The 23,678-nt window shown below is 41.9% G+C and overlaps 1 protein-coding gene across 10 annotated transcripts in view; it reads left to right on the forward strand.

Annotated features, from left to right (window-relative positions):
• The window catches only part of AFF1 (AF4/FMR2 family member 1), a 207,332-nt gene that overhangs the window by 104,743 nt on the left and 78,911 nt on the right, over positions 1 to 23,678 (forward strand). For 7 of the 10 annotated variants that reach the window (XM_021938441.2, XM_031664590.1, XM_031664587.1 and 4 more), the window contains 2 exons: positions 5,819 to 5,939; positions 6,351 to 7,253. The exons of 2 other annotated variants lie outside the window; for them this stretch is intronic. In XM_021938441.2, coding sequence (XP_021794133.2) covers positions 5,819 to 5,939; positions 6,351 to 7,253 — 1,024 coding nt within the window. Of the gene's footprint in view, positions 1 to 5,818; positions 5,940 to 6,350; positions 7,254 to 20,918; positions 20,992 to 23,678 lie in introns of those variants that run through there. One more of the 10 variants, XM_031664595.1, reaches the window with a different exon arrangement.

The following is a 23,678-nucleotide window of genomic DNA, read 5'->3' on the forward strand; positions in this document are numbered from 1 at the left end:
ACCCTGCTGGCAGAGATAATACTAAATTGTCGATGTGTACCTCTTTGAGACTAAGGAATTATGAGTGGTTATGAGTTAGCACACTTTAGCACACCTTCTTTGTCTTCACTGCCCTGTTTAACGCAGCCTGACAGCTTTGCTAGCAGAACTGTGGCTGAGAGTATAAGCTTTCTTGCCAGGCCTTTGAATGTTCAGGTCTACCATTTCTGAGCAAGTCAGTCCCCTAACTCGCCCGCCTTTTTTTAAATTGAGACAGAGTTTTGCACTTGTTGCCCAGGCTGGCGTGCAGTGGCACAATCTCCACTCACTGCAACAACCTCCACCTTCTGGGTTCAAATGAGCCTCCTGCCTCAGCCTCCCTAGTAGCGCCCACCACCACACCCAGCTAATTTTTTGTATTTTTAGTGGAAATGGGGTTTTACCATGTTGGCCAGGCTGATCTCAACTCCCGACCTCAGGCGATCCACCCTCCTCAGCATCAGTTGAGCTGATGCTCACCAAAGTGAGCCCACCACAGTGGTGGGATTACAGGCGTGAGCCACTGCGCCCTGTCCTTTTTTATTTTTTCTGAGATGTGGTCTCGCTCTGTCACCTAGGCTGGAGTGCAGTGGCACGATCTTGGCCTACTGCAACCTCTACCTCCCAAATTCAAGTGATTCTCCTGCCTCAGCCTCCAGAGTAGCTGGGATTACAGGTGCATGCCACCACACCCAGCTAATGTTTTGTATTTTTAGTAGCGACAGGGTTTCACCACATTGGCCAAGCTGGTCTTGAACTCCTGACCTCAAGTGATCTGTCCACCTCGGCCTCCCAAAGTGCTGGGATTACAGGTGTGAGCCACCGCCCCCGGCCGCAAGTCAATATCTGAGCTAGCTTTCTTTTACCTGGACAATGGGGCTAATAATCCCACTCTCATGGAGTTGTTTTGAAAATTAAATGGAAAACTGATGTGATAGTGCCAAAATCAGTGCTGACTAACATGCTAAGTGATGCCTTCCTTGTCCAGGCTGCTGCTGGTGTTACCATTGCTTTTGTATTTTGGTGATCCCCAAAAAGTATGTGCTGTCTTTCGCCCCTGGAGATCCCTTGGAAACTTGTTCAACATGCAAGAAGCCTCAGGCCCCATGTCAGGCCTACTGCCTCAGAAACTCTGCAGGTCTCTGTGATCTATGTTTTCACAAACCCTCCAACGACTGACTCAGGTTTGAGAACCTCTTAGCTAATGCAAAGTACCATCTAAACTCAGCTAAGGAGAACTTGTAACTCACTATATTCTATTTGGAACAGTGGGAAAGAATGGCCAGGCTGATGTTGGGATGCGTTTTTCCTTAACACAGGACCGGAAAAAAAAAAAAAGCTACCTTTATTAAAGTGACAGTTAACTTGTAGTTATTGAAAGGTGATTATTGACAGCTGGGCGTGGTGGCTTACACCTGTAATCCCAACACTTTGGGAGGCTGAGGTGGGTGCATCACTTGAGATCAGTAGTTTGAGACCAGCGTGGCCAACTTGGTGAAACCCTCTCTCTACTAAAAATATAAAAATTAGCCAGACGTGGTGGCAGGTGCATCTAATCCTGTCTCCTCGGGAGGCTGAGACTGGAGAATCGCTTGGACCCAGGAGTCAGAGGTTGCAGTGAGCTGAGATCACTGCCCTTCAGCCTGGGCGACAGAGCGAGACTCCATCTGGGGAAAAAAAAAAAAAAAAAAAAAGTTACTACAGAGTTTGTGAATCATGTAGGGCATTTGCCGCTTCCTAAAATTCCCTCATTAAAAAATTTTCCCATCTGCCTCTTCCTTGCTTATACCTTGGTTTAAACAGTGATATGTATAGGCTGAACAAAGGTTTACTTATGGTATGAATAGTGGGTTTATTTTTAAAATTTCATATTCCTTTATCTCAAAATGGAACCAAGAAAAAGGAAATATTCACCAAAGATTTGCCTGGGAGCTTTTAACAGATCATTCCCTAAGCCATTGCAAATTTGCAACAAGAAACCAGAAAGCTATTCAGTGTGACTGGCAAAACAATTTAGTCGCAAGGACAAAGGAGGCAACCCAGAGCAGGGGCTCAAAGCCTACCTCTACTCCTGTGAACTTCCTGCCTCTTAGGTCTTCCTTTGCCCTGCCCAGGAGCCTTTGTGAGTTCCACCCAAGAGGGAGTTGTTGAACAGTGTGGGGAGAGCAAGTTTCTTTCACAAAGCCTGGACCTCATAAAACTCATCCTACCAATGTCCTTTTTCACCTCACTACTTACAGGGCTTTTAGTTGAAGGTGATGGTGAATCATAAAAAGAAAATTTGTCTCAGAATAGGTGTAGAATTACATGTCTGCCGATAAAATCTTAGTCTGGGTTTTTTTATTTTTATTTTTTGACACTAATGAAGTAAAACCTTAATTAACTAGAATCCTTAATTTAATAGGATTTCCTCCCTGTGGGAGACTTCTTGATTTTAGAATCATGTAGTAATAAACTAGTGTTAGGAATTCTGTGAAAGAGTGGCTTAATTGGGTTCTTCTGGTTATTTCTGTAGCAATTTTCAATATTTTGGAATGAAAATCTGGAAGTGTGGGAGAAACCCAACTGATGCTGAGATAAGTCTAATACAAGGCTGAGTTGTTTGATTTAAAAATATTTTAGTAATGTAACTTTGTTAAAGGAAAATTGAATGTGTGGAATTGATGAGAAAGTTGACGACTCTGAGTAGCCTGTTAGTTGAGGTGTAACTGTTCACACCCCCCCTTTTGGATCCTGGACTGAGAATTGCCATTTGGAGTTCCCTTCTCTGAGACAAAGGTAGCATTTATTTAGAAGGGATGGAACTCTGCCCTGTGAAGTGGAGCCTAAGGCTGAACACTGACCAGCTATAGGGACTCCAGTGTTGTAAGTGGCATATCAGAGAGGGGAGAACTCCCTTGATGGTGAGAATAGCCAAGCAGACAAACACATGCCCGTGGTAAGCTTCCCCCTACCTACTCACCCATCGGCCTGTCTTGACTGCTGCAAGGTGCATGCACTGGATAGTCTGGGAGAAGAGAAGCTTAGTTGCTCAGAGGATGTTTGCCTGCTTAGCTCCTCCCTGCAAACTGGCTCAAAGTGGCTGTAAAACAAGTTTGAAGGAAAGTTATTTTCTGATCAATCTGATTACTTGGCTTCTGTGGTTATATGCTAATGGCATATGATCTTTTGAACCAACAAGAGGAATTACAAAAATCATAAAACAATTGAAAGGAGTTGAGTATCATCAAGTCCAGTGTGCTACTGCCAACCAGAAGTAAGTTTAACTGTCTGAAACAGGTGAGACTCAGACTCCATTGCAGAAGAATTCATGACCAGTTTCTGGTTTAGCAGCTTCTTCTTTTCAGTATTTTGACTAGCATAAATTATTAACTTTGTGGTTTTAAGAGTTATTTTAAAATCTGATAATTGCAATATCCATCATCTAGGAAAAGTTTTTGATACACACAGGTCTAAGAAGATCATTCTTTTTTTTTTGAGATGGAGTCTTGCTCTGTCGCCCTGGCTGGAGTACAGTGGTGCAGTCTCAGCTCACTGCAGCCTCCGCCTCCTGGGTTCAAGCGATTCTCCTGCCTCAGCCCCCCGAGTAGCTCGCACTATAGACGCATGCCACCACACCCAGCTAATTTTTGTATTTTTAGTAGAGACAGGGTTTCACCATGTTGGCCAGGATGGTCTTGATCTCTTGACCTCATGATCCACCCGCCTCAGCCTCCCAAAGTGCTAGGATTACAGGCCTGAGCCACTGCCCCCAGCCTAAGGAGATTATTATTTACCACATTGTAGCGAATTCAGTCAGGCAGCTAATTTCTCTCTGTGCATCCTACTCCCATAGATTAAAAGGCTATAGAAATACCACATTACTTTTTAGATGATTTTTTAAAATAGTTTTTGCATGTGTCTTCCAGAGTTAAATCTTTTTTAAAGAGTTGTTAAGGTTATAAAAATATATAAGTGTGTAGTGGCTGTTTTTTAATCTAAAAGTATTGAATGATTAGCTTCTATGCAGAGTACCATGCTTTAGCACCAGGAGAGGTGCTACATTTGGGAGGTTCTTTTCTGATGGAGTTCACATGCTAGGGGAGAGGGGAGGAGGAGAGAGAACTAACTGATGTGTTAGGTAAGCACATACTTGGTGGATTTGAGGAAGCCTTTACCTTTAGAGTGAGTGACATTTGAATCATTCCAGAGATTTGCTGGAAGCTGAAAATTAAGGATGGGGATGTGTGGTGGAGAGAGAGGCAGTGGAAATTTGTGGCTGGAATGAAATCATCAAAGTCTAGGATATCACTGAGGAATGGGGAGTAGTCAGGTGTGACTGGAATATAGAGGTGGTTTGTAAGAGAGTCATACTTCCTAGGAAAGCTGGCTCTGGAAGAATTGGTTTCAGTAAAGAGAGCCTGGTGGAAATTAGAGCAAGAGGCTGCCTTGCGGGGTATGTTCAGGGGATGGATGTGACTGACTGTCAAGTAGAATGCATGTGGCCTGCAGGGGGACAGTGGATAATTTCTAGAGAGTAGATCTGTGTCAGATTATGGGGGAATTTTAATGCCAAAGCAAGAATTTAGAGTTTATTCTGCAGTAGTAAAGGGCCATCGAATGCTTGTTATTTTAAAATATGGATGGTGACATGAGAACCAGGACCTTAAATCAGGTCTCTTTTCATGAGAAGGCTGAATTAAAGGGATAAGATGTGGGGGAGGCAGGGAGACCAGCAGGCTCTTGTCAGAGGAAATAAGAGAAGTCAGAAGAGGGCAAAGAGGCTGGGAAAGGGGGTGGGGAAGGGTGTCTGACATCAGGGCTAGAATTTCCGAAGATACCGACCGACAGCCTTAACTAGACAATCAAATATTTTCCTGTTTGTTCAAACGGCATTGGGAGAAAACATTCAGTAGATTCCCTAGGAGCAAGTCTATGAAGACAGAAGTCATTTTATAGTTCTTATGTCACTTTTTAATCATACATTGCGTGTGAGGGCTGGGAAGTGGCCCATGGTGCCGACAGTGAGGCAGGCCCACTTTTGGTTTATGTGTTGGCTAAAACTGCACTTCCTTTGGTCTCCATCTCTGATTTGTTTCTCGGCTGAATGCCATTTAACCCCTTTGGTGCCAGGGCTGATTTAGGATACATTTTTATGTGGTTTAAGTAGGGCAGTCAGATTATAAAGCATTCTCCGTAGGTAGAGCTGACATCTATAATTGGATTTTCTCATCCCTGACATTTGAAATGAGAAATAAAAATCATTTTTTGTGGGGTTTACATGCCAAGACACTCCCAGTAGAGTAGGCTGAGAAAGTAAATGCTGTTTTGGGTGCTTGGTAATCTTTTAATTATGAAATAAGCCTTTTGATTTTAATCTTTCAAAATGTACGCTACTGATCCAGGAAAACAGCCTTTCTAAAGTTCACATCCTGCTGACTCCTGCAGATGAAAAGCTTCCACCTCTACCCCATATTTTGCAAGCTGAAAATAAAAATATCATTAATCTTGTCTCAGTTCCACTGCTGCCTATAAAAGGCTGTTCAGTTTGGAATCAGTCCTGAGCCATGATGGAGACCATAGCCCAGAGTGAATACTTGGGTGTTGGGAGCCGGGACCCCAGCTGGAGGGTCACAGCCAAGTGACTGAGGCCTCAGCCTCAGGCTGGGTTAAGGAACTTAGGCTTTGTTTAAATCACAGCCGTTATCATTGCTTCTTCCCAGACCCGTCCTCGCCTCCCTTCTCGCATGTATGTATGCATGACAAAACTTGGAGACTGATAAATTTTATTGTTTTCGTTCTTTTGTGGCATCTGAAACAGTTTGTACAATGACGACAGAAACCTGCTTCGAATTAGAGAGAAGGAAAGACGCAACCAGGAAGCTCACCAAGAGAAAGAGGCATTTCCTGAAAAGATTCCCCTTTTTGGAGAGCCCTACAAGGTATTTACTGAATACTAGAAGTTGAAGGTCTGATTTATCACAATATTGAACCCTATGATGAAACAATTCAGTATAATTGAGTTCGAACAAGGGTCACAGCTGTGAAAATAAGATAACTTATTCTACCTTATGCTAGAGATTTTTGAAAACAAAGTATGAAAATTCTCTGAACGTTGTTAGTCAGAATTACCAAAGCTTGTGGTTTTCTTTTGTAATGTTAGTCTTCTGCAGTTAGTAATATGTATCCATGATAGTCTTCTCAACAGGGGAATTGAGTTAAAATAGCACATTAAATTCTACATGTCACACATTAAGCTCAGAGTTTTTTCCTTAATGGTATTATATAACGTGGTTTGTTAAATGGTAGTTTTCCTTAGTTTTTTTCATTCTCAAATTCTCCTTTTTTTTCAGACAGCAAAAGGTGATGAGCTGTCTAGTCGAATACAGAACATGTTGGGAAACTACGAAGAAGTGAAGGAGTTCCTTAGTACTAAGTCCCACACTCATCGCTTGGATGCTTCTGAAAATAGATTGGGAAAGCCGAAATATCCTTTAATTCCTGACAAAGGGAGCAGCATTCCATCCAGCTCCTTCCACACTAGTGTCCACCACCAGTCCATTCACACTCCTGCGTCTGGACCACTCTCTGTTGGCAACATTAGCCACAATCCAAAGATGGCGCAGCCAAGAACTGAACCAATGCCAAGTCTCCATGCCAAAAGCTACGGCCCACCAGACAGCCAGCACCTGACCCAAGATCGCCTTGGTCAGGAGGGGTACGGCTCTAGTCATCACAAGAAAGGTGACCGAAGAGCTGACGGAGACCACTGTGCTTCAGTGACAGACTCCGCTCCAGAGAGGGAGCTTTCTCCCTTAATCTCCTCTTTGCCTTCCCCAGTTCCCCCTTTGTCACCTATACATTCCAACCAGCAAACTCTTCCCCGGACGCAAGGAAGCAGCAAGGTTCATGGCAGCAACAATAACAGTAAAGGCTGTTGCCCAGCCAAATCTCCCAAGGACCTAGCAGTGAAAGTCCATGATAAAGAGACCCCTCAAGACAGTTTGGTGGCCCCTCCCCAGCCGCCTTCTCAGACATTTCCACCTCCCTCCCTTCCCTCAAAAAGTGTTGCAATGCAGCAGAAGCCCACGGCTTATGTCCGACCCATGGATGGTCAAGATCAGGCTCCTAGTGAATCCCCTGAACTGAAACCACTGCCGGAGGACTATCGACAGCAGACCTTTGAAAAAACAGACTTGAAAGTGCCTGCCAAAGCTAAGCTCACCAAACTGAAGATGCCTTCTCAGTCAGTTGAGGTGTGTGGAATTTCTTATCTTGGGCAATTCTGATTCGAAGACGGATTTGAGATGAAAATGTCTGGAGGATGTGGGGCAAGGTGGGGAGGTTAGTCCATGGCTTTTGGGCAGGGGGAGTGCTTTTTGGCTTTAATAACCCATGAAAAACTCAGCTCTGAGATGGACAACTGGTTATAGATGTTGAAATGCAGTTTGCAGAAAGGTTTAGAGAACCTTTTTATTGAGCCAAAATTTATATACAGTAAAGCATAGAGATCATAAGAGTACAGTTTGTGTTTCAAAAAATAGATACACCTGTAGGATCCCAAACCTAATCAAGATAGAGAAGATTTCGGTTACCAGAAAGTTTCAGGAAGGTTTTCAGGTGTCTTATTTATTGTTTTGGGAGACACTGGGATAACAATGTGAAGAAAAAAGTTTTTTGATTAATACCTCCTCAGACCCAGTTAGTTTTTCCTGAGATCTAAACTGTAAAAAAGTAAAAACAAGATGACAGAGTCGCTTAATTTTTATTATTTTAAAAGCACTTGTTCCCTGTAAATTGTAAGGAACTTTGTAACTAAAGTTCTGTTCTAATATTTTATTATTTATCACCTAAAAAAGAAGAGTGGGTGTATGGTGACATTTCACTTGAGAGTGAGTCACAAATATAATACAGAATGTTTTTCAAGTATGGGTTTTAAAAGTAACCCAAATGCTGTACTTCTTAAAACCAAGAAAAAAAAAGATTTCTTTTTCTACTCCGTGGATGAACAGCAGCATTGTGTTTGAATGAGGAGAATCAGAGCATACATCCTATCGCTGAAATTTTAAAGTGGTACCAGTTTCTCCAAAATTAAGATTAGTAGTGCGAAGTGAAATGTTTGAAGTGAATTTTAAAACTTATCTTTTAATGTAAAGTCTATGGTTTAGTTACATCTATTGTATAAACATTCTAATTTGCATCTCCATTGCTCAAAGACATTTGTGCCATCCAGGTATGTCTTACATAATGCCAGAAGGTAAAATTCCTTAGGTGGGGGTGTGATTCCTACCCGGAAAGATAACCTTTATCTTCCAGGAGGACAACCTGTAACTTTCTGGTGTCAGCTTCTGGTTTAGAAGAGGGAGGTTGGGGTGCCGTCCTCACTGAGCTCTTGAGCTGAGTGCTTCCAGATGTCTTCTGAATGCCACTTGTTTGGGGGCCAAGGAAAAATAAGAAAGAAGGAGTAAAAGCAATGGTAGAAATGACCAAGATGGCAGAACTGCACCTCCGATCCTAACTTACGAAGATTTAATGCATTGAGCCATTTATTGAACATTTTGTGCTGTGACGGAGGAAGGAGTAGGCAGCTGAATGAAGGCAAAATAAAGTGAGATTCTCCCTCCTCACAACAATCACTCCACCTGCCTTCTAATTCAGGCAGTAAAGAACTCAATGATAGTTTCTTTGCTTTCTTTATCAAATAGGGTTAGCTGTATGTTCCCAGTTTAAAAAAAAGCGGGGGGGGAACAACTTAACATTCTTTCTAAAAATAACCTAAAAAATTGCTTTAAAACAATTTTTAGACAAATTAGCAAATATTTACATTGTCTACCAAATGCCCAACCATATGCTTAAGTGCAAGATTCTGTGCCAGAGAAATCGGTCCTTGCTGCAGGACAGATTAGTCTAGTGTAGAGATCAGCCTACACTTATGAAACAATTAGAGAACAATTGAGTTTTCTCTCTCTGGAACTAGGTACTTAAAGGACCTGTGTAAATCAGCCCTAGGTTTCCTAGTAGATGTTTCTGGGAGAGGATTCCGGTTAACTTACTGCTTTCTTGGGTGGAAATAAGTAGGCTGAGTTGAGATTCTTCAGTGTCATAAAACCCCTTGTATTTAACACGTATTTCAAACGTAGGACTATGTTAATTGGCTCTTGCATGTTTTCTGAGGAACAAAATCCTCCATAAATTTGGTTATTGAAGAATGGAGGTTTTCTTGGCACCAGGCATCTGCTATCAACGATGGAGTAGAAGTAAACCTTTCATCTGCAGCCTCTGTTCAGTCAGCATTTCCTTTAATGCAATGGTTCCCTCTGGTCTCGGCCAGAGTTCTCATGCCAGGCAGTGGCAGCTGTGGTGCCAACTGCCTGGGAGCCCTGTGGCACTGTTGGTGAGTGGGAGGATGGAACTGAGGGGGTCAGACAGATGGAGGGCTCTAGGTGACCCATGTAAGGACAAATTAGGAGCCAAGAGCGTGGAATGAAGGAGTCGTCAATCCGGGAAGCAGGGATCTTGGAGCTGTCTGGTCAGGTTTTGGATTTGATTTTGCTCTTTTAACAAAGATCTCATGTTTCACAGACTTAGCATTAATTTTCTGTTTACACACTTAGCAAAATGGGTATTTTTGAAAGTTTTAAAAATATACTTGAATTTTAAATTTCAAATTTTAATATTTCTTGTGAATCCAGGGATTATTATTCTGGTGAACCCAAGGAAAGTATAGAGATGTGGGACCAAAAATGTGGGAATTGGCCCCAGAGCAGGTAAACTTTGAATATAGGTGAGAATATTAGCAATAGCCTGGGTTATTTTTGGGTTTGGGGCAGAAGGAGAAGCTGGCTCTTGGTAGAGCTGGGAGAAGAGGGTGTGGGAGTAGCTGATTTTCCTTTTATTGCTTAATTGGTCCTAAGGCAAGTCAGGAAATAATCTCTTTCCTAGCACTCTGAGTGTGAGGATAGTTCTGTTTTGTGGTTTGTTTCATTTCTCCCCTACCCCTTCCCACTGCTTCTGTGAAATAGTAATTTTACAAATGAATCCAAATTGGAAAGCCACTCTTTGTATTTTTTGTTTTTTATATTCCTTCATTCTCTAGCCACCTAAGTGTGGATTCTTTACTCCCTGTCCTTTCCTTTCCCCTCACGGGAAATACTTCATTTTATGTTTTAGTTGATACTATAAAAACTCATATTCTTCTCTGGGATAAGTCTTTCTCAGAATTAAAGTTTAGTTCTTCCAAAGATCCTAAGGGAAAAAATTATCAAAAGGTCAATTTCTGACTAGAAGCCTGGACCACAAAAATCTGCACTTGGTTTTCTCTGGGAGTGTCTGTTTTAGTTATACGTCAGCTGGAAGATGTCTACCAGTGTGAAGTGACCAATCTGAGGCCAGGCCCAGAACTCCCCGATCTCACGTAGATCCCTTCCAGCTGCAGAGTTGCCACATCAGAGGTGGGCCTGCCCAATTGGAAGACTGAGATTTCTTTATATCACTCTTTTCTATCTAGAGATAACAAGTGAAAGAGAGAGAAGCCGTGGTATCTCTGTGAGTGCTCATGCACGTGGACCCTGAGACTGGGGGCATTGGGATGGAATGTGGAGGTGGGGAGGTCTGCCTAGATACAGGTTTCAGATAGAGGATTTATGTGCTAGATAGGCTTTTTATTGAAAAGCAGAAATGGAATAAGCAGAGATGGGTATACCAAATCATATACTGAATTTAGAATGGTTGAATTTTAAAGCTAAGGACACAGCTCTTTCATTTTACAAATAAGGTCTAAAAGGGTAAAGTCCTTCATTTTGCAAAAAGTTGTAGTTAATATCAGAGCCAGAGCTAGAACTTTTGACTTGAGTTAGAGTTAGTTCTTTTGACTTGCTGTTTGGTGGCAGCATTGGTGGCGGTGGTGAGATGTTTGTGTTTTTGACCAGAAGAGTTGTGCTTTGTCACCCAGACTGAACCTACAGCAGAGCCATGGAGGATACAGTGAGTTTCATTTCCTGTTGTGTTTCTTTGCTTTACTTTCTTTCTTTCTTTCTTTCTTTCTTTCTTTCTTATCCTTTCAACAAACTGGTATTTTGTTTATTTTGTTTTGTTTTTTGAGACAGAGTCTCGCTCTGTCTCTAGGCTGGAGTGCAATGGCACAATCTTGGCTCACCTGCAACCTCAACCTCCCGGGTTCAAGCAGTCCTCCTGCCTCAGCCTCCCGTGTAGTTGGGACTACAGGCGTGTGCCACCATGCCCAGCTAATTTTTTGTATATATATATTTTTATTGGAGATGGTGTTTCACCATGTTGGCCAGGATGGTCTCAATCTCTTGACCTCATGATCCGCCTGCCTCAGCCTCCCAAAGTGCCGGGATTACAGGCACGAACCACTGCACCTGGCCCAACAAACTGATATTAACCCTCCACTGTGTTCCTTGCACTGTACTAGGCTCTTGGTGATACAGCTGAGATCAAGCTAGACAGATCCCTGGTCTCATAGACCATCTATTCTAATGGGGAGCACTGATAATACAGATATAATGAAATCATAGGCGTTGATAAGAGTGCCGCAAGAAGTAAAGAGGGTGATGAGAATGAGATGAATCAGAGGAGGCTGACTTAAAAATGGTGGTCAGCACAGGATGCTCTGAGGAGGCACTTTTCACAGAGACATGGAGGATGAACATGTGTCAGTCATGAAGAGCTCAGAGACGTATTTCATTTCAGGCAGAGGAAACAAGTGTGAAGGCCTGAACTTAGGAAAAGGAATGGCCTTGTTAATCCCAGCACATTGGGAGGCCAAGGTGGGAGCATCACTTGAGCCCAGGAGTTCAAGACCAGCCTGGGCAACATAGTGAGATGCTGTCTCTATAAAAAAAATTAAAAAGTTTTCCCAGCTACTGGGAAAAAATTAGAAGTAGTTCCAGCTACTCAGGAGGCTGAGACAGGAGGATCATTTGAGCCTGAGAGGCTGAGGTTGTAGTGAGTCGAGATACTGCCACTGAACCCCAGCCTGAGCAACAGCGGGACCCTGTCTCAGCTGCCCCTGCCACCCAAAATAAACAGAAATGAGGGGAGTATGGTTGGAACACTGAGAGTGAGGGGAGGATGTGAGATGGGACTGGAGACATGGGCAGTAGTAAGACCATGGAGGCCTTGTTGGCCATGAAAGGGCATTTGAGTATTATTTGTGATGGAGACCACTGGATAATGTTGAGCAGGGGAGGGACATACCTTCCTTTTTTTTTTTCTTTTTAAAAAACTGTAACTCTGGCTCCTGGGTGGGAAATGGATGAGAGGGGCAAAGGTGGAAGCCTGGAGACCAGTTCGGGGATGGGAAATGATGCTGGCTTAGGGTAGGATAGTAGCCATGTACATGATGCGAAGTGGACAAGTTCTGGATTTGTTTGGCAGGGAACTGATAGGGCTCTGTGATTGACGGGAGATAGGAGTGGCCTGAGGTGAGGGAAGGTGAGGCATCAAACAAGGCTGGTAGGCTTTTTACTTGAAAGGCAAGGATGGTGGGATGATACCAGCCACTGAGAGGGAAATGACCTAGAAAACTAAGAACTCTAGTTGGGTCATATATTAAGATCATGTGTTAAGTTTGAGATGCTGTTATGTATCCAGGTAGAGATGACAAGTGGCAGTCATAAATAGCAGTCTAACTCTGGGAAAATGTCAGGACTGGAAATAATTTGGGATTTGTTTGTGTTTATTTAGTAGGTATCTAAAACCTTGGGACTGAGCATGTGTACCTAAGAATCCTTCTATGGTCCTACTTAATTCCTCCTCCAGATCACTCTGGCTTTGAGTCCTGATTGTGACTGATTTCTGCAAAGCAATTACTCTTTTCCTTGTGGCCTCTTGTGGCATCATGTTAGGAACGTTTTGTTGCCACATGCTTGCATCTAATTTCCGAGACCTAAGTGTACATTCATTGTTGGACCACTTTGATTCATTGCAGCTCTTAAGTTGAGCCTCCTATTTTCAATAAAGTACCAGCCTAACAACTGCATGAATTAACCCACAGTGGAAAACTGTGTGATAGTGATTCACTTTGCATTCACATGTGCAAACATTCTTTCCTACTTCCATATTTAACTTAAACCTCAAGAAGAGGGACTTCCCTATTATGAGATGACTTAAACCTTCAGGTGGTTTACTTCTGGATATGCCGATGGTGCATATCCTGCTCCTGCACCACTCAAAACACATTTAAGCTGCTCACTCTCTCACAAACACATCATGTATTCAGCATTTTAACCAAAATATCTCGAGCCCCTGTTGTGTGCCAGGCCTGGTTCTGGGGATGAGGTTACAATGATGGGCAAAACCAGGTGCTTCCAGTCCTCTTGGACCTTAACTGTCCAGTTAGAAACTGACATTAGTCAAGTAATCACTCAGATCCATGTAAAAGAAGCTTTGACAAGTGCTATAAGGGAAACTACAAGCTACTCTAAGAGCTGTAAGAGGGGATTGTGACTTAGAACTAAGTAGCTGAGGAAGGCTTCTCTGAGGAAGTACTATTTGAGGAAGTACTATTCGAATGAGAGCTGAAGGTGAGTAGGAGTGCCCCAAGTGAGGGGTGTTGGGGCTTAAGCAGTGTCAGTTTTGCAGGAAGAAGGAATAGCATGTGCCACTGGCTTATGCCACACGGTGTACAGAGACCATTAGATAATTCTTCCCAGGATATAAGCCCAGTGCCATAGATCAAAGGGAATTTTTCATTTATTCTGAAACTTGGCAGCACATCAGAATCACCTGGGAAGCCTGTTAAAAACACAAATTGTTAAAAATTCCCAGGCCCTCCCCTAGGTGGGTTGAGGAAACTACATCTCTTGCAGTTTGTTCTGTAGCCTGGAAATGACAACTGTTCCGGAAAAGCTGGTGGGCCACAGGGAGCTGGAGGGGCCCCTCCCAGTGGCTCAAGAAGCCCCCCCGCCATGTGGGTCTCAGGCACAAGGATCACACTGAACTGATAGATGGGGCTTTCATTCCTGAGTAGGATGTCAGAGTAGCCTCAGGGGAGAAGCACAGGAGCGGGATCCCCAAGACTCTCCTCCTCTTTTCCTCCGCAGCTCATATTTTTCATTGTTCTGCCCCCAACATTTTCAAGCTTATGTAGGGAAGGTAGAAGATTATGACACAGTCTTATCTAGCTTTTCAGGTTCTGTTTTCTAAAAATGTTTTGTTATGGTAACTCTAGATTCTGTAAGCTGGACCTCAGTGAGCCTGGGCAGACCTACATGACCTAAATGTGTTAGGAAATTGATAGCAGAGTCAAGTTATCAGTGTGGAGAATTCCCTGCTGCCATGGGTGGTGCCTGGAACAGACGACTTCCAAACCGCTTGTAAGAAAGCATGAAGAATAAGTCACCTGCACTTTAGAGGCCAAATTTTAAACCTGAAAAGATCTAAATATAGAAGGTTTAAAATAGTGACAGGCAGGTTTTTTAGAGCAGAAGCTGTAAACAAGCAGCCTGAGGGCTAGGTTGGGCCTGCAGACAAATTATTTTGTTTGGCCTGTAGGACTTGTTTTCTTTCTTTCTCCTTACTCTCCCTACCACCCCCCACACTTTTAGCCAGTATTTACAAACTGGAGAATTCAGGGGAAAAAATCAGATTATTGGCTGAGTAGAGGCAATTTCTGGAACCTGGCAATCTTTTAATTTTATTTATTAAAAATTTTCTTTTTAGAGACAGTCTTTCTCTGTCAACCGGGCTGGAGTGCAGTGGCACCATTACAGCTCATGTCAGCCTTGAACTCCTGGGTTCAAGCAGTGCTCCACCTTTACCATACTGAGTAGCTAGGACTGCAGGCACACGGCACCATGCTTGGCTGATTTATTTTTATTTTTTGTAGAGACAAGGTCTTGTGGTGTTGCCCAGGCTGAACCTGGCAGTCTTTTGAAGAAACGCTTTAAACTCTGAAGGAAACTTTTAAAGTAATATAGACGCAATATTTTTGACAAGCTCTTAAATTGCTAAAAAAAATAAGTTAATGCAAAGAATAGAATTGCTTATAGTAGCCCAAGAGGAAAGCATAAAATTGAAACTGGAAGAATTTTTTGGGTGGTATGTATTGGAATTGTTTTTACTTTGTGCATTTCACTCTCTATTCCTTCTCGAAAATGTCCGAAGTACATTTGGTACCAGGATAAGAAATTCCTGTTCCTCCTTGTTTTCACACTTGAGATGTTTGTGGATGGTTATTGGATCCCCCTGAGTCTCTCCAGTTGTGCCTTTGCCAAAATACAGACATTCAACTCTTTTGAATCTTGCCAGACTGCATGTGCTCTCCCAGGCTCTCACATAGCCACCCGGGTCATTTTAGCTCTTCTCTAGATTAATTGTGTTTTATTTTGAGCCAACTGATAATCTTCAGGGACAGAAACCCAGATATTCCAAGGGGAATCTTGTTGATGACTGAGTTAGTGGTTTGATTTTGGCTGTTTTGGTGGGGGTGACCAACACTCATGAGATGTTTAAACAGTTCCTCCTAAGAGAGGATCCGGGTTCATGTTAACATAGTAAGTTTATTTTTTGATCTTGTATTTCGTCTCTACAGTTGCCAACAGCAGTTTGAAAATCATTATTTTCCAAGGTTAACTTTGCATGTTCACATTTCCCAAGAACTCTATAAGCAGCTATTTTTACATTGATTTTGTTCCTTTCTTTAATTGTTGAAATCCTTCGATTGATGGTTTTTCCCACAGAGGTCTAGAGTCCACACAAACTATTAGTTTTCCCTTGAACTTCATTTCATTCCCTATTTAAATTTGGCCTACTTTCTCTCTGCATTTCTTTTTCCTAACCCCGTGGTAATTTGTGAAGCCCATTCTAATCTTCTTAATCCCTTTGGCTGAAGGGTTTTGAGGTTTAATGTTTTAATCTGGAGGCTTCGGTATTTAAGTAATTAGAGGTCCTATTTCTAGCCCTATCCTTTAGATAAATCACCTTAGGTTTTTTATTCCAATTTACAAATAATAGAACTCTGAAAACTCATATTGGACAAGAATTTGGAGCTTTGAATTGAACTGCATGAATTAAGAAAGGAAGGCATTCTATGTTATGTATATTTCCAGTTATTCTTTTTTTTTTTTTGAGACAGAGTCTAGCTCTATCACCCAGGCTGGAGTGCACTGTTGCGATCTCAGCTCACGGCAACTTCTGCCTTCCGGGTTCAAGCGATTCTCCTGCCTCAGCCTCCCGAGTAGCTGAGATTACAGGCATGTGCCACCACACCTGGCTAATTTTTGTATTTTTTAGTAGAGACAGGGCTTCACTATGTTGGCCAGACTGGTCTCAAACTCCTGATCTCGTGATCTGCCTGCCTCGGCCTCCCAAAGTGCTGAGATTACAAGCGTGAGCCACCATGCCCGGCCCCAGTTATTCTTAATCCCACACTTTATGGATTCTCTTTTTCCTTAGAGCTGAATTTTTAAAATACTCTACCCCAAAGCAAGTATTTGCTGTTGCATTTTAGAAAAATTTAAAATAGAACTCTATGGTATAATTAGAATTTATTACTTACAACATTTTTTCATGCTTGAGAACATGGAACTTGTGAAAAAAAAATTTTCCTATTAAATAATATGAACATTCTTACAAAATGTTTTTAAAAAACAACTTTCTGTTTCTTTGTCATAGAAGGATTCGTATTTTTACATTCTTTTCTGTCAACAAATATTTGAACACCCATTAGATATAAAGGGAGCTAATAGGAAAGAAAGACACATACATGATAAATTTATTATGACATAGCATAAAAAATCCAAAGTGTAATCAGTATGAACGAGGTAAAATGGAACTCTTCATAATACAATGCTGGCATAGTCCCCTTGTTCACATTATGATGGAAACTGTTGTAAGTGCTTTATAGGTGCTAACTCATTTCATCTTCATGATGATCCCATGTGGTAGGTACTGTTACCATCCTGTTTTACTGAGAGATTTAGAGGTACGGAGAGATTGGTTGTCCAAGCTTCTGGAGGCTTTTGCCACTGGATCTGAAATCCAGACTCAAGTAGTCTGGTTCCGGAGTACACAGCCTTAACCACAACACCTACATTATATTGCCTTTCAAAAGTGAAAACTGTACATTTTTTTTTTTAAGAGTTGACTTTTGAAGCACTTTGCACTCTGGTGAAATGTACATCCAGGCCAAAGGCTTAGGAAGAGAAAAGACGTAGAAGCAAGACACGGTGGGAAGTCTAGTGGGAGTGGCAGGGCTTGTGGCTCCAGGAGATTGGGCATGGGCAGAGGAGAGCAGTGGGGAGATGGGCCTGGTGGCAAGATAGGGCCAGCTTTTGAAGTTCTTTAGTTACTTATTGAGTAATTTAGACAAAAACAAGAATCATTAATAAAAGGCGGAGAATTATTTTGGCTTCATGGCAGGCAGTACAGCTTGGGCTTATAATTCTGTGAGACTTCGGGCAAGGAACCTAACCTTCCTGTGTTACCAGTTTATTCATCTGTAAAGCGGGTCTAATAGACTGAGGTAATCTTTGAATTACTTAGGACAGTGCCTTGTACATAGTAAGAGTTCCATACTGTTACTATGTAACTCTTGGTAGTGGTGGAAGTGATTAGAGTAGAGATTTGAACTGGGCCTTAAGAAAAAGATAGAATTTGGACAGAGGGCCATCAAAATGGGGAATTAGTGATGTTGGGGAGTTAGGAAGACGCTGATCATATTGTTTATTGAAACATACTTTAGAAATGAAGTTGGAATTAGATCAAGTGGACCATTAATTCCCAGTTAAGAGTTCTAAGTGAATAAAGCCCCTAAGATTTGATTTTAAAGTATTAAAAATAAGTAAACAAATGAAAAGCCTAGTGAAAGAAAGTATTTCCTTAGGTTATCAAGCTTTTAAGAACGGGTTTGCCATAGTTTTAAACCCCCGCCGCTGTTGTTCAACATTCCCCCGCCCCGCAACCCCAACCCTACCCTACCCGTGCCTGATGGCGTAGTTGCTCCGTGAGCTCACTCCTGAAGAACAGCATTCCCATGGCTTGGCAATCTCTGGTGTAAACAGTTCACTTTATAAAAATGTATGCACTCTAAAATCTTGTAGTGCCCTTCCCCCTTTAATTTCCAAAGCACTTATTTCTTTCTTGATTATCACAGTAACCTTGTGAGTTACATATGGCAGTTGGCAGGAGTCACCATTTTACATGCTGTGGAACTGAGTCTCTTAAGTTTAATTTAAGCTAGTAAATGGCAGAGATGGAGACATGAAACCTGGACCCTGGTTCCTAGTTCCAGCGCTCCATCTGCCACAAAACGTGGTTTCTGTGGAGTAATGATGGCTTATATACACTTTTATTTAAGGTGTGCTGTTTTTCCACATGGCCTTGCTTTCGTGTTGGCATCTGATGAGTCATGCAAATATAGAGTGGCATGGGGATTCAAATGAGAGGATGAGTAAAACTCAGTTTTGGTCTTCGTGGCCATGCGGCTTGCTCTGAGACCTTTAACTTTGCTTCCTACCTTTCAGAGAAGGAAGCACCAGGTATGAATTCTCTCAATTCTTTCTACCTACAGTGCCACCCCCGCCCCCAAATCATAGCAGCCACCATTTGTCTCTTTCTGTTTAATCTCACAGAAGGAGATGTTCTCAACTCCCCTACCCTCAACCTTTGGTTACCTTAGACCTTTCCCCTATTACTCATCTCTTTCATGATAGTCTATAGTTACATTTAGGCCTTTCCCAACTGAAAGAGCAAAACAAACCCTTCTTCACTCTGGTGTCTTCTCTAATTACTACCTTCTTGTTCCCTTCACAGCAAAAGCTCTGGAGACAGAAGTAGGTAAACACTCCGTGCCTGCTTCCTCTCCTCCCCTCCCCTCTACTTGCAACACATTGCAGCCTGCTTGGTGCCTTCACACCACTGCCTCTGCCACCACTGCCTCTGCCGGCAGGAGCCACTAGTGGACTGTATTGGATGAATTCGAGGAATGCTGTTTCAGGCCTTATCCTGCTTGACATCTCTGTAGCATTTGACACTTGACTACCATCACCTTAATACTCTCCTCCCCTGTTGTCTGGGTTTTCTCCTACCTTTTTGCACATGCCTTAATCTCCTTTGGAGGCTGCTGTTCCCACTGCTTCTCCAGGGCTCTGTCGTCAATCATCTTTTCTCATTCTGCAGCCTTTTCCTGGTGACCTCATTTGCACTTAAGATTCAACTGCTGATGCCCATGAACACCAAATTGATTTTCTAGCCTAAAACTCTTAAACGTATTCTGAGATCTGGTTCCTGCTATCCACCTGCCCGCTGGACTTTTCTTGTAGGTGTTGCACAGGCATCTTGAATTGAACCTGTCTAAAATGGATTTTTTTGTGTCCCTCTCTCCCTATATCACTTCACACACAGAATGTTCTCCTTCCTCCTGGTCATCAGTTCTCAATTCCTTTGTGTCATATACTCCACTGTTTTGAAAGCAGCTTGATCCTATGGATATTAGGATGCATTTATAAACATTCATAGCTTCCCCTTTTCTCTGTCCCTCATATAGTATGGATTTTTACTGTTTTTCTTGAAATGTTACAACTTCTTTCTAACCTCTCATCTTGCTGCTTTCTACTCCTCAGGCTGCTGCATTATTTCACATGAGTGATTTGATTAAGTGAAAATCAGATCAAGTCATACTTGTTCAAGATCCTTTAGCACCTCTCCATTGCCTTCAGGATAAAAAGCCAGATATCTCCATTTGCCTTCTTGCCTCTTACCTGTCTTTGCAGCCTTGAGTTCTGGCCCTGCTGCTGGTACTGCCTCGTTCCGCTGCAGCCCCCAGACCCTATAGAGATGACTTTCTGCTGTGCACCCCACTGCTTAGGCCTGAGTTTCAACACTTCTCCCTTGGTATCATTCTGCTGCTTTTTCTCCAGGTGGTAAACATTTTGAGGGCAGAAGTCAATTGTGTCTCATATGCTTGTTTGTCCTTTGTGTTTAGCACAGGTGAGAACTGGGGCCAAATGGGAACTTTGCTGCACTGTGCTCATCTTGAGGATTTCTTACCCAACTCACTGTGGTCTGGAGTCTGAAAGATAATCTCTTAAATGCTTGGTTTAACGGAGGGGTGAAGTATTGGACCGAATTTCCTATTCAGGACACTTGACTGGGAAACGGGTGCAATGTTCAATAATGTTTTTGAGAAATCCTTTCACCATTTTCTGCCTAAGTATTAAGTAATTTTTGGCATTCCTACATTGAAAATAAACAGCCTAATCCGTTCATTAGGAATTTTTAGTTGAGTTCCAGCCTCATAATTCCTGTATTTTTCAGTATTGAGCCTGGAGATTAATCAGATTGTTTTATATGCTATAAAAGTTGGAAGTTTTATGCATCTTTCTCATACATAGGTGCTTTCTTTTGTATTAAATAAGACACCAGATTTCCTTTAGCATGTGTGTGTGTATATATACTTCTTATAAGTAATGCATGTAATAAAACTGCTGTTAATGTAGAAAAGGATTTGCAATCTTAAATATTTTGCTGTTGAAGGAATCACTTTTTTGGGAATGAGTCATCCAAATGGGTAGGGCATATACTCTTCTAGACCACAATGGTATCATTAACTGGTATCCTAGCAACTTAAGAATTATTAGGCCAGGCATGGTGGTTCACGCCTGTAATCCCAGCACTTTGGGAGGCTGAGGCAGGTGGATTACCTGAGGTCAGGAGTTCGAGGCCAGCCTGACCAACCAGGTGAAATCCTGTCTCTACTAAAAATAAAAAACTTAGCCAGGCATGGTGGCAGGTGCCTGTATTCCCGGCTGCTCGGGAGGCTGAGACAGGAGAATTGCTTGAACTCGGGAGGCAGAGGTTGCAGTGAGCCGAGATCACGCCACTGCACTCCAGCCTGGCAAGAGTGAGACTGTGTCTCAAAAAAAAAAAAAAAAAAAAAAAAAAGAATTATTGATCCTGAAAATGTCTGACTGGCAACCTGGGCTTAATTTTCCAGTAAGATTAATGGTCTTGCACTAAAGGATAAAACAGGTAACAAGGTCTTTTATCTCCCTTATATTCTCTCAAAATACTAGTGAACTAGTTGCTAAGACAAGGGAAAACACTGATGTGTTGTTCTGAACCTGAGTCTTTTATTATGTTATGACTCACCTGTAGTTAGATTTATTTCATTCAAGTCATGTAAAATAACTACACTGTGGTTTGTTTTGCTTACTTGGTTCATGTTTCTAGTGATCTGTCAGGCTGAGTGTGCACATCCGCTAAAGGTGGCTTTGGCAGGAACTTGTGCAGCAGAGAGGAGACCACAGCAGTAAAGGGAAGAGGCGGCCTCATTCCATAGCCCCTCCAGGCTGAGGACCTATTCAGAATCTCTGTATGGAAACTGAAGATATCCATAGTACATAAAACTGGGCCATGTTTAGCACAAAAGGAGATTCTTCTCTTAAAAATGAATACATTTCTTAATCTCTTACTCCCTCGTTCTCCCACTTGTGAGAGAAGGAAGCATTAAAAACCTACACTGGGGTGTGGCTGCCCACAGAACGTCAGAGACTGGTATATTGATTTAGTTGCCAACATCTAAAAATTAGTACCTTCACATTGAAGTCTGGATTTTATTTTTTGTGTTAAAAATGGGAAGAATTGGCAACATACAATCTTACAGCACAGTCCCTTTAGGCAGGGTGCATGTGCTGTCTTGTCCCAGACCTAACTGGGCCCTTCATATCACCTGCTTGATCCCTGTAAGTGTTGATGTTCTCTCCATCAATTCAAGCATTTCTGTATCTGTATGATTATTCCTCACTTTGAGCAGACCCAAGACATGAGAATCCAGACACGCAAAAGACCTATCTTTTCAGTAAGGTAATGTCGTCACGAAATGTCCTTAAAAAAATGTGATTGATTTCTCGAACTTTTAAAAGAAATTAGGTAAAGTAGAATAAACTTTGCTTTTTTTTGACACTCTATCCAAACATAGAGATGTTTACCTACAAGTCTTTAAATGTATGATTCAGGCATTCGTTCGTATTTTAATTAAAACAAAATACTATCAAGGTTAGCCTAATTAACTTTTTTTCTTTTTAGATGGCTGTTCCTAAAGCTGTGGAACATGGATTCTTATCCTCCTTGTCACCAAGTAGAATTAGTTTTCCTGTATGCGTAATGAGGAAAGGGATAATTATCTTAGTCTAGTCATGCTGCCATAACAAAAGACCTTAGATTGGGTAATTTATTAAACAATAGACATTTATTTCTCACAGTTCTAGAGATTGGGACGTCCAAGATCAAGGCACTAACAGTGCCTGATAAGGACTTGCTTTCTGCCTCCAAGATGGTGCATCTTGCTACATCCTCACATGGCAGAAGAGATGGAAGAGACTTGCTCCCTCAAACCCCTTTATACAGGCACTGATCCCATCCATGAGAGCAGAGAGCCGTCATGACCTAAGCACCTCCCGGTAGCCCTGCCTCTTAATACTATCACCTTGGGATTTAAGTCCAACATAGGAACTTTGGAGAGACATATTCAGACCACAGTGGCAGTTACTGATGCTTTTTTCAGCTGTAAAATGTATGGTTTTTTTTCCAAAAGAGTTTGAATTATAGCACTTAAATGGTGGTGCTGTTTACAATACCAAGTCCAATAGCGTATCCTTTAATACCTTTTATTTTAAATTACTTATAGCCAGTAATAGGAAGCCTGTTTTAAACATTCATCAGCATACAAAAGTTTCTTTCTTTCTTTTGATTTTAGCAATATTAATCCTTTAGTTAGATAGAAAACTCATGTGTTCTGTAGGGTACAGATGGGTACTTATTTATAACTAGTGGTAAATAAGTATGTAGTAGAACATGTTATTATTGAATGCTGAATACTCTTTGGATGTTGTTGGAAGGAAGGAAGATATACTTTAAGGTTTTGTTTTTGGAAATAATTAGATGAGACTTTTAGGCATTATATATAGGTAGTGGTTAAAAGCATGGATTTGGGATTAAGGAAGACTTGGGTTTGAATCTTGTTTTTACCTTCTCGTAGCTGTTGTAAGACAGGGAAACTACTTAACCTGTTCAAGGCTCAATTTCTTTTCTGTAAAGTAGCAATGGTAGACAGTTCCTCATAAGGAGACGGTCAGGTTTCAGAAAGAAAATGTATGTTAAACCTTTATATCAATGTCTGGCATATAGTAAGTACATAATAGCTACTGTATCTACATCATAATTATAGTAGTTATTTTAACATTGTCTAAATGTGTAAGCATAGTAGATTCACCTCTTTTTTATTTTTATTTATTTATTTTTTTGAGACGGAGTTTTGCTCTTGTTACCCAGGCTGGAGTGCCTTGGCTCGATCTCAGCTCACTGCAACCTCCGCCTCCCAGGTTCAAGCAATTCTCCTGCCTCAGCCTTCCCTGGTAGCTGGGATTATAGGCATGTGCCACCAAGCCCGGCTAATTTTGTATTTTTAGCAGAGATGGGGTTTCTCCATGTGGGTCAGGCTGGTCTCGAACTCTCAACCTCAGGTGATCTGCTACCTTGGCCTCCCAAAGTGCTGGGATTACAGGTGTGAGCCACCGTGCCCAGCCAGATTCACCTCTTACCTTGGCTTAGAATCTGAAATTATGGAAGTTTTAGTAGTTTTGAATATTATGGTTTTAAGAAAATATGAGTGGGAAATCATATGAGTGGGAAATAATGTTTCTAGTGGACAGAGCTAC

The sequence above is a fragment of the Papio anubis genome, chromosome 3 (genome assembly GCF_008728515.1).
Source record: "Papio anubis isolate 15944 chromosome 3, Panubis1.0, whole genome shotgun sequence".
Classification (NCBI taxonomy): domain Eukaryota; kingdom Metazoa; phylum Chordata; class Mammalia; order Primates; family Cercopithecidae; genus Papio; species Papio anubis.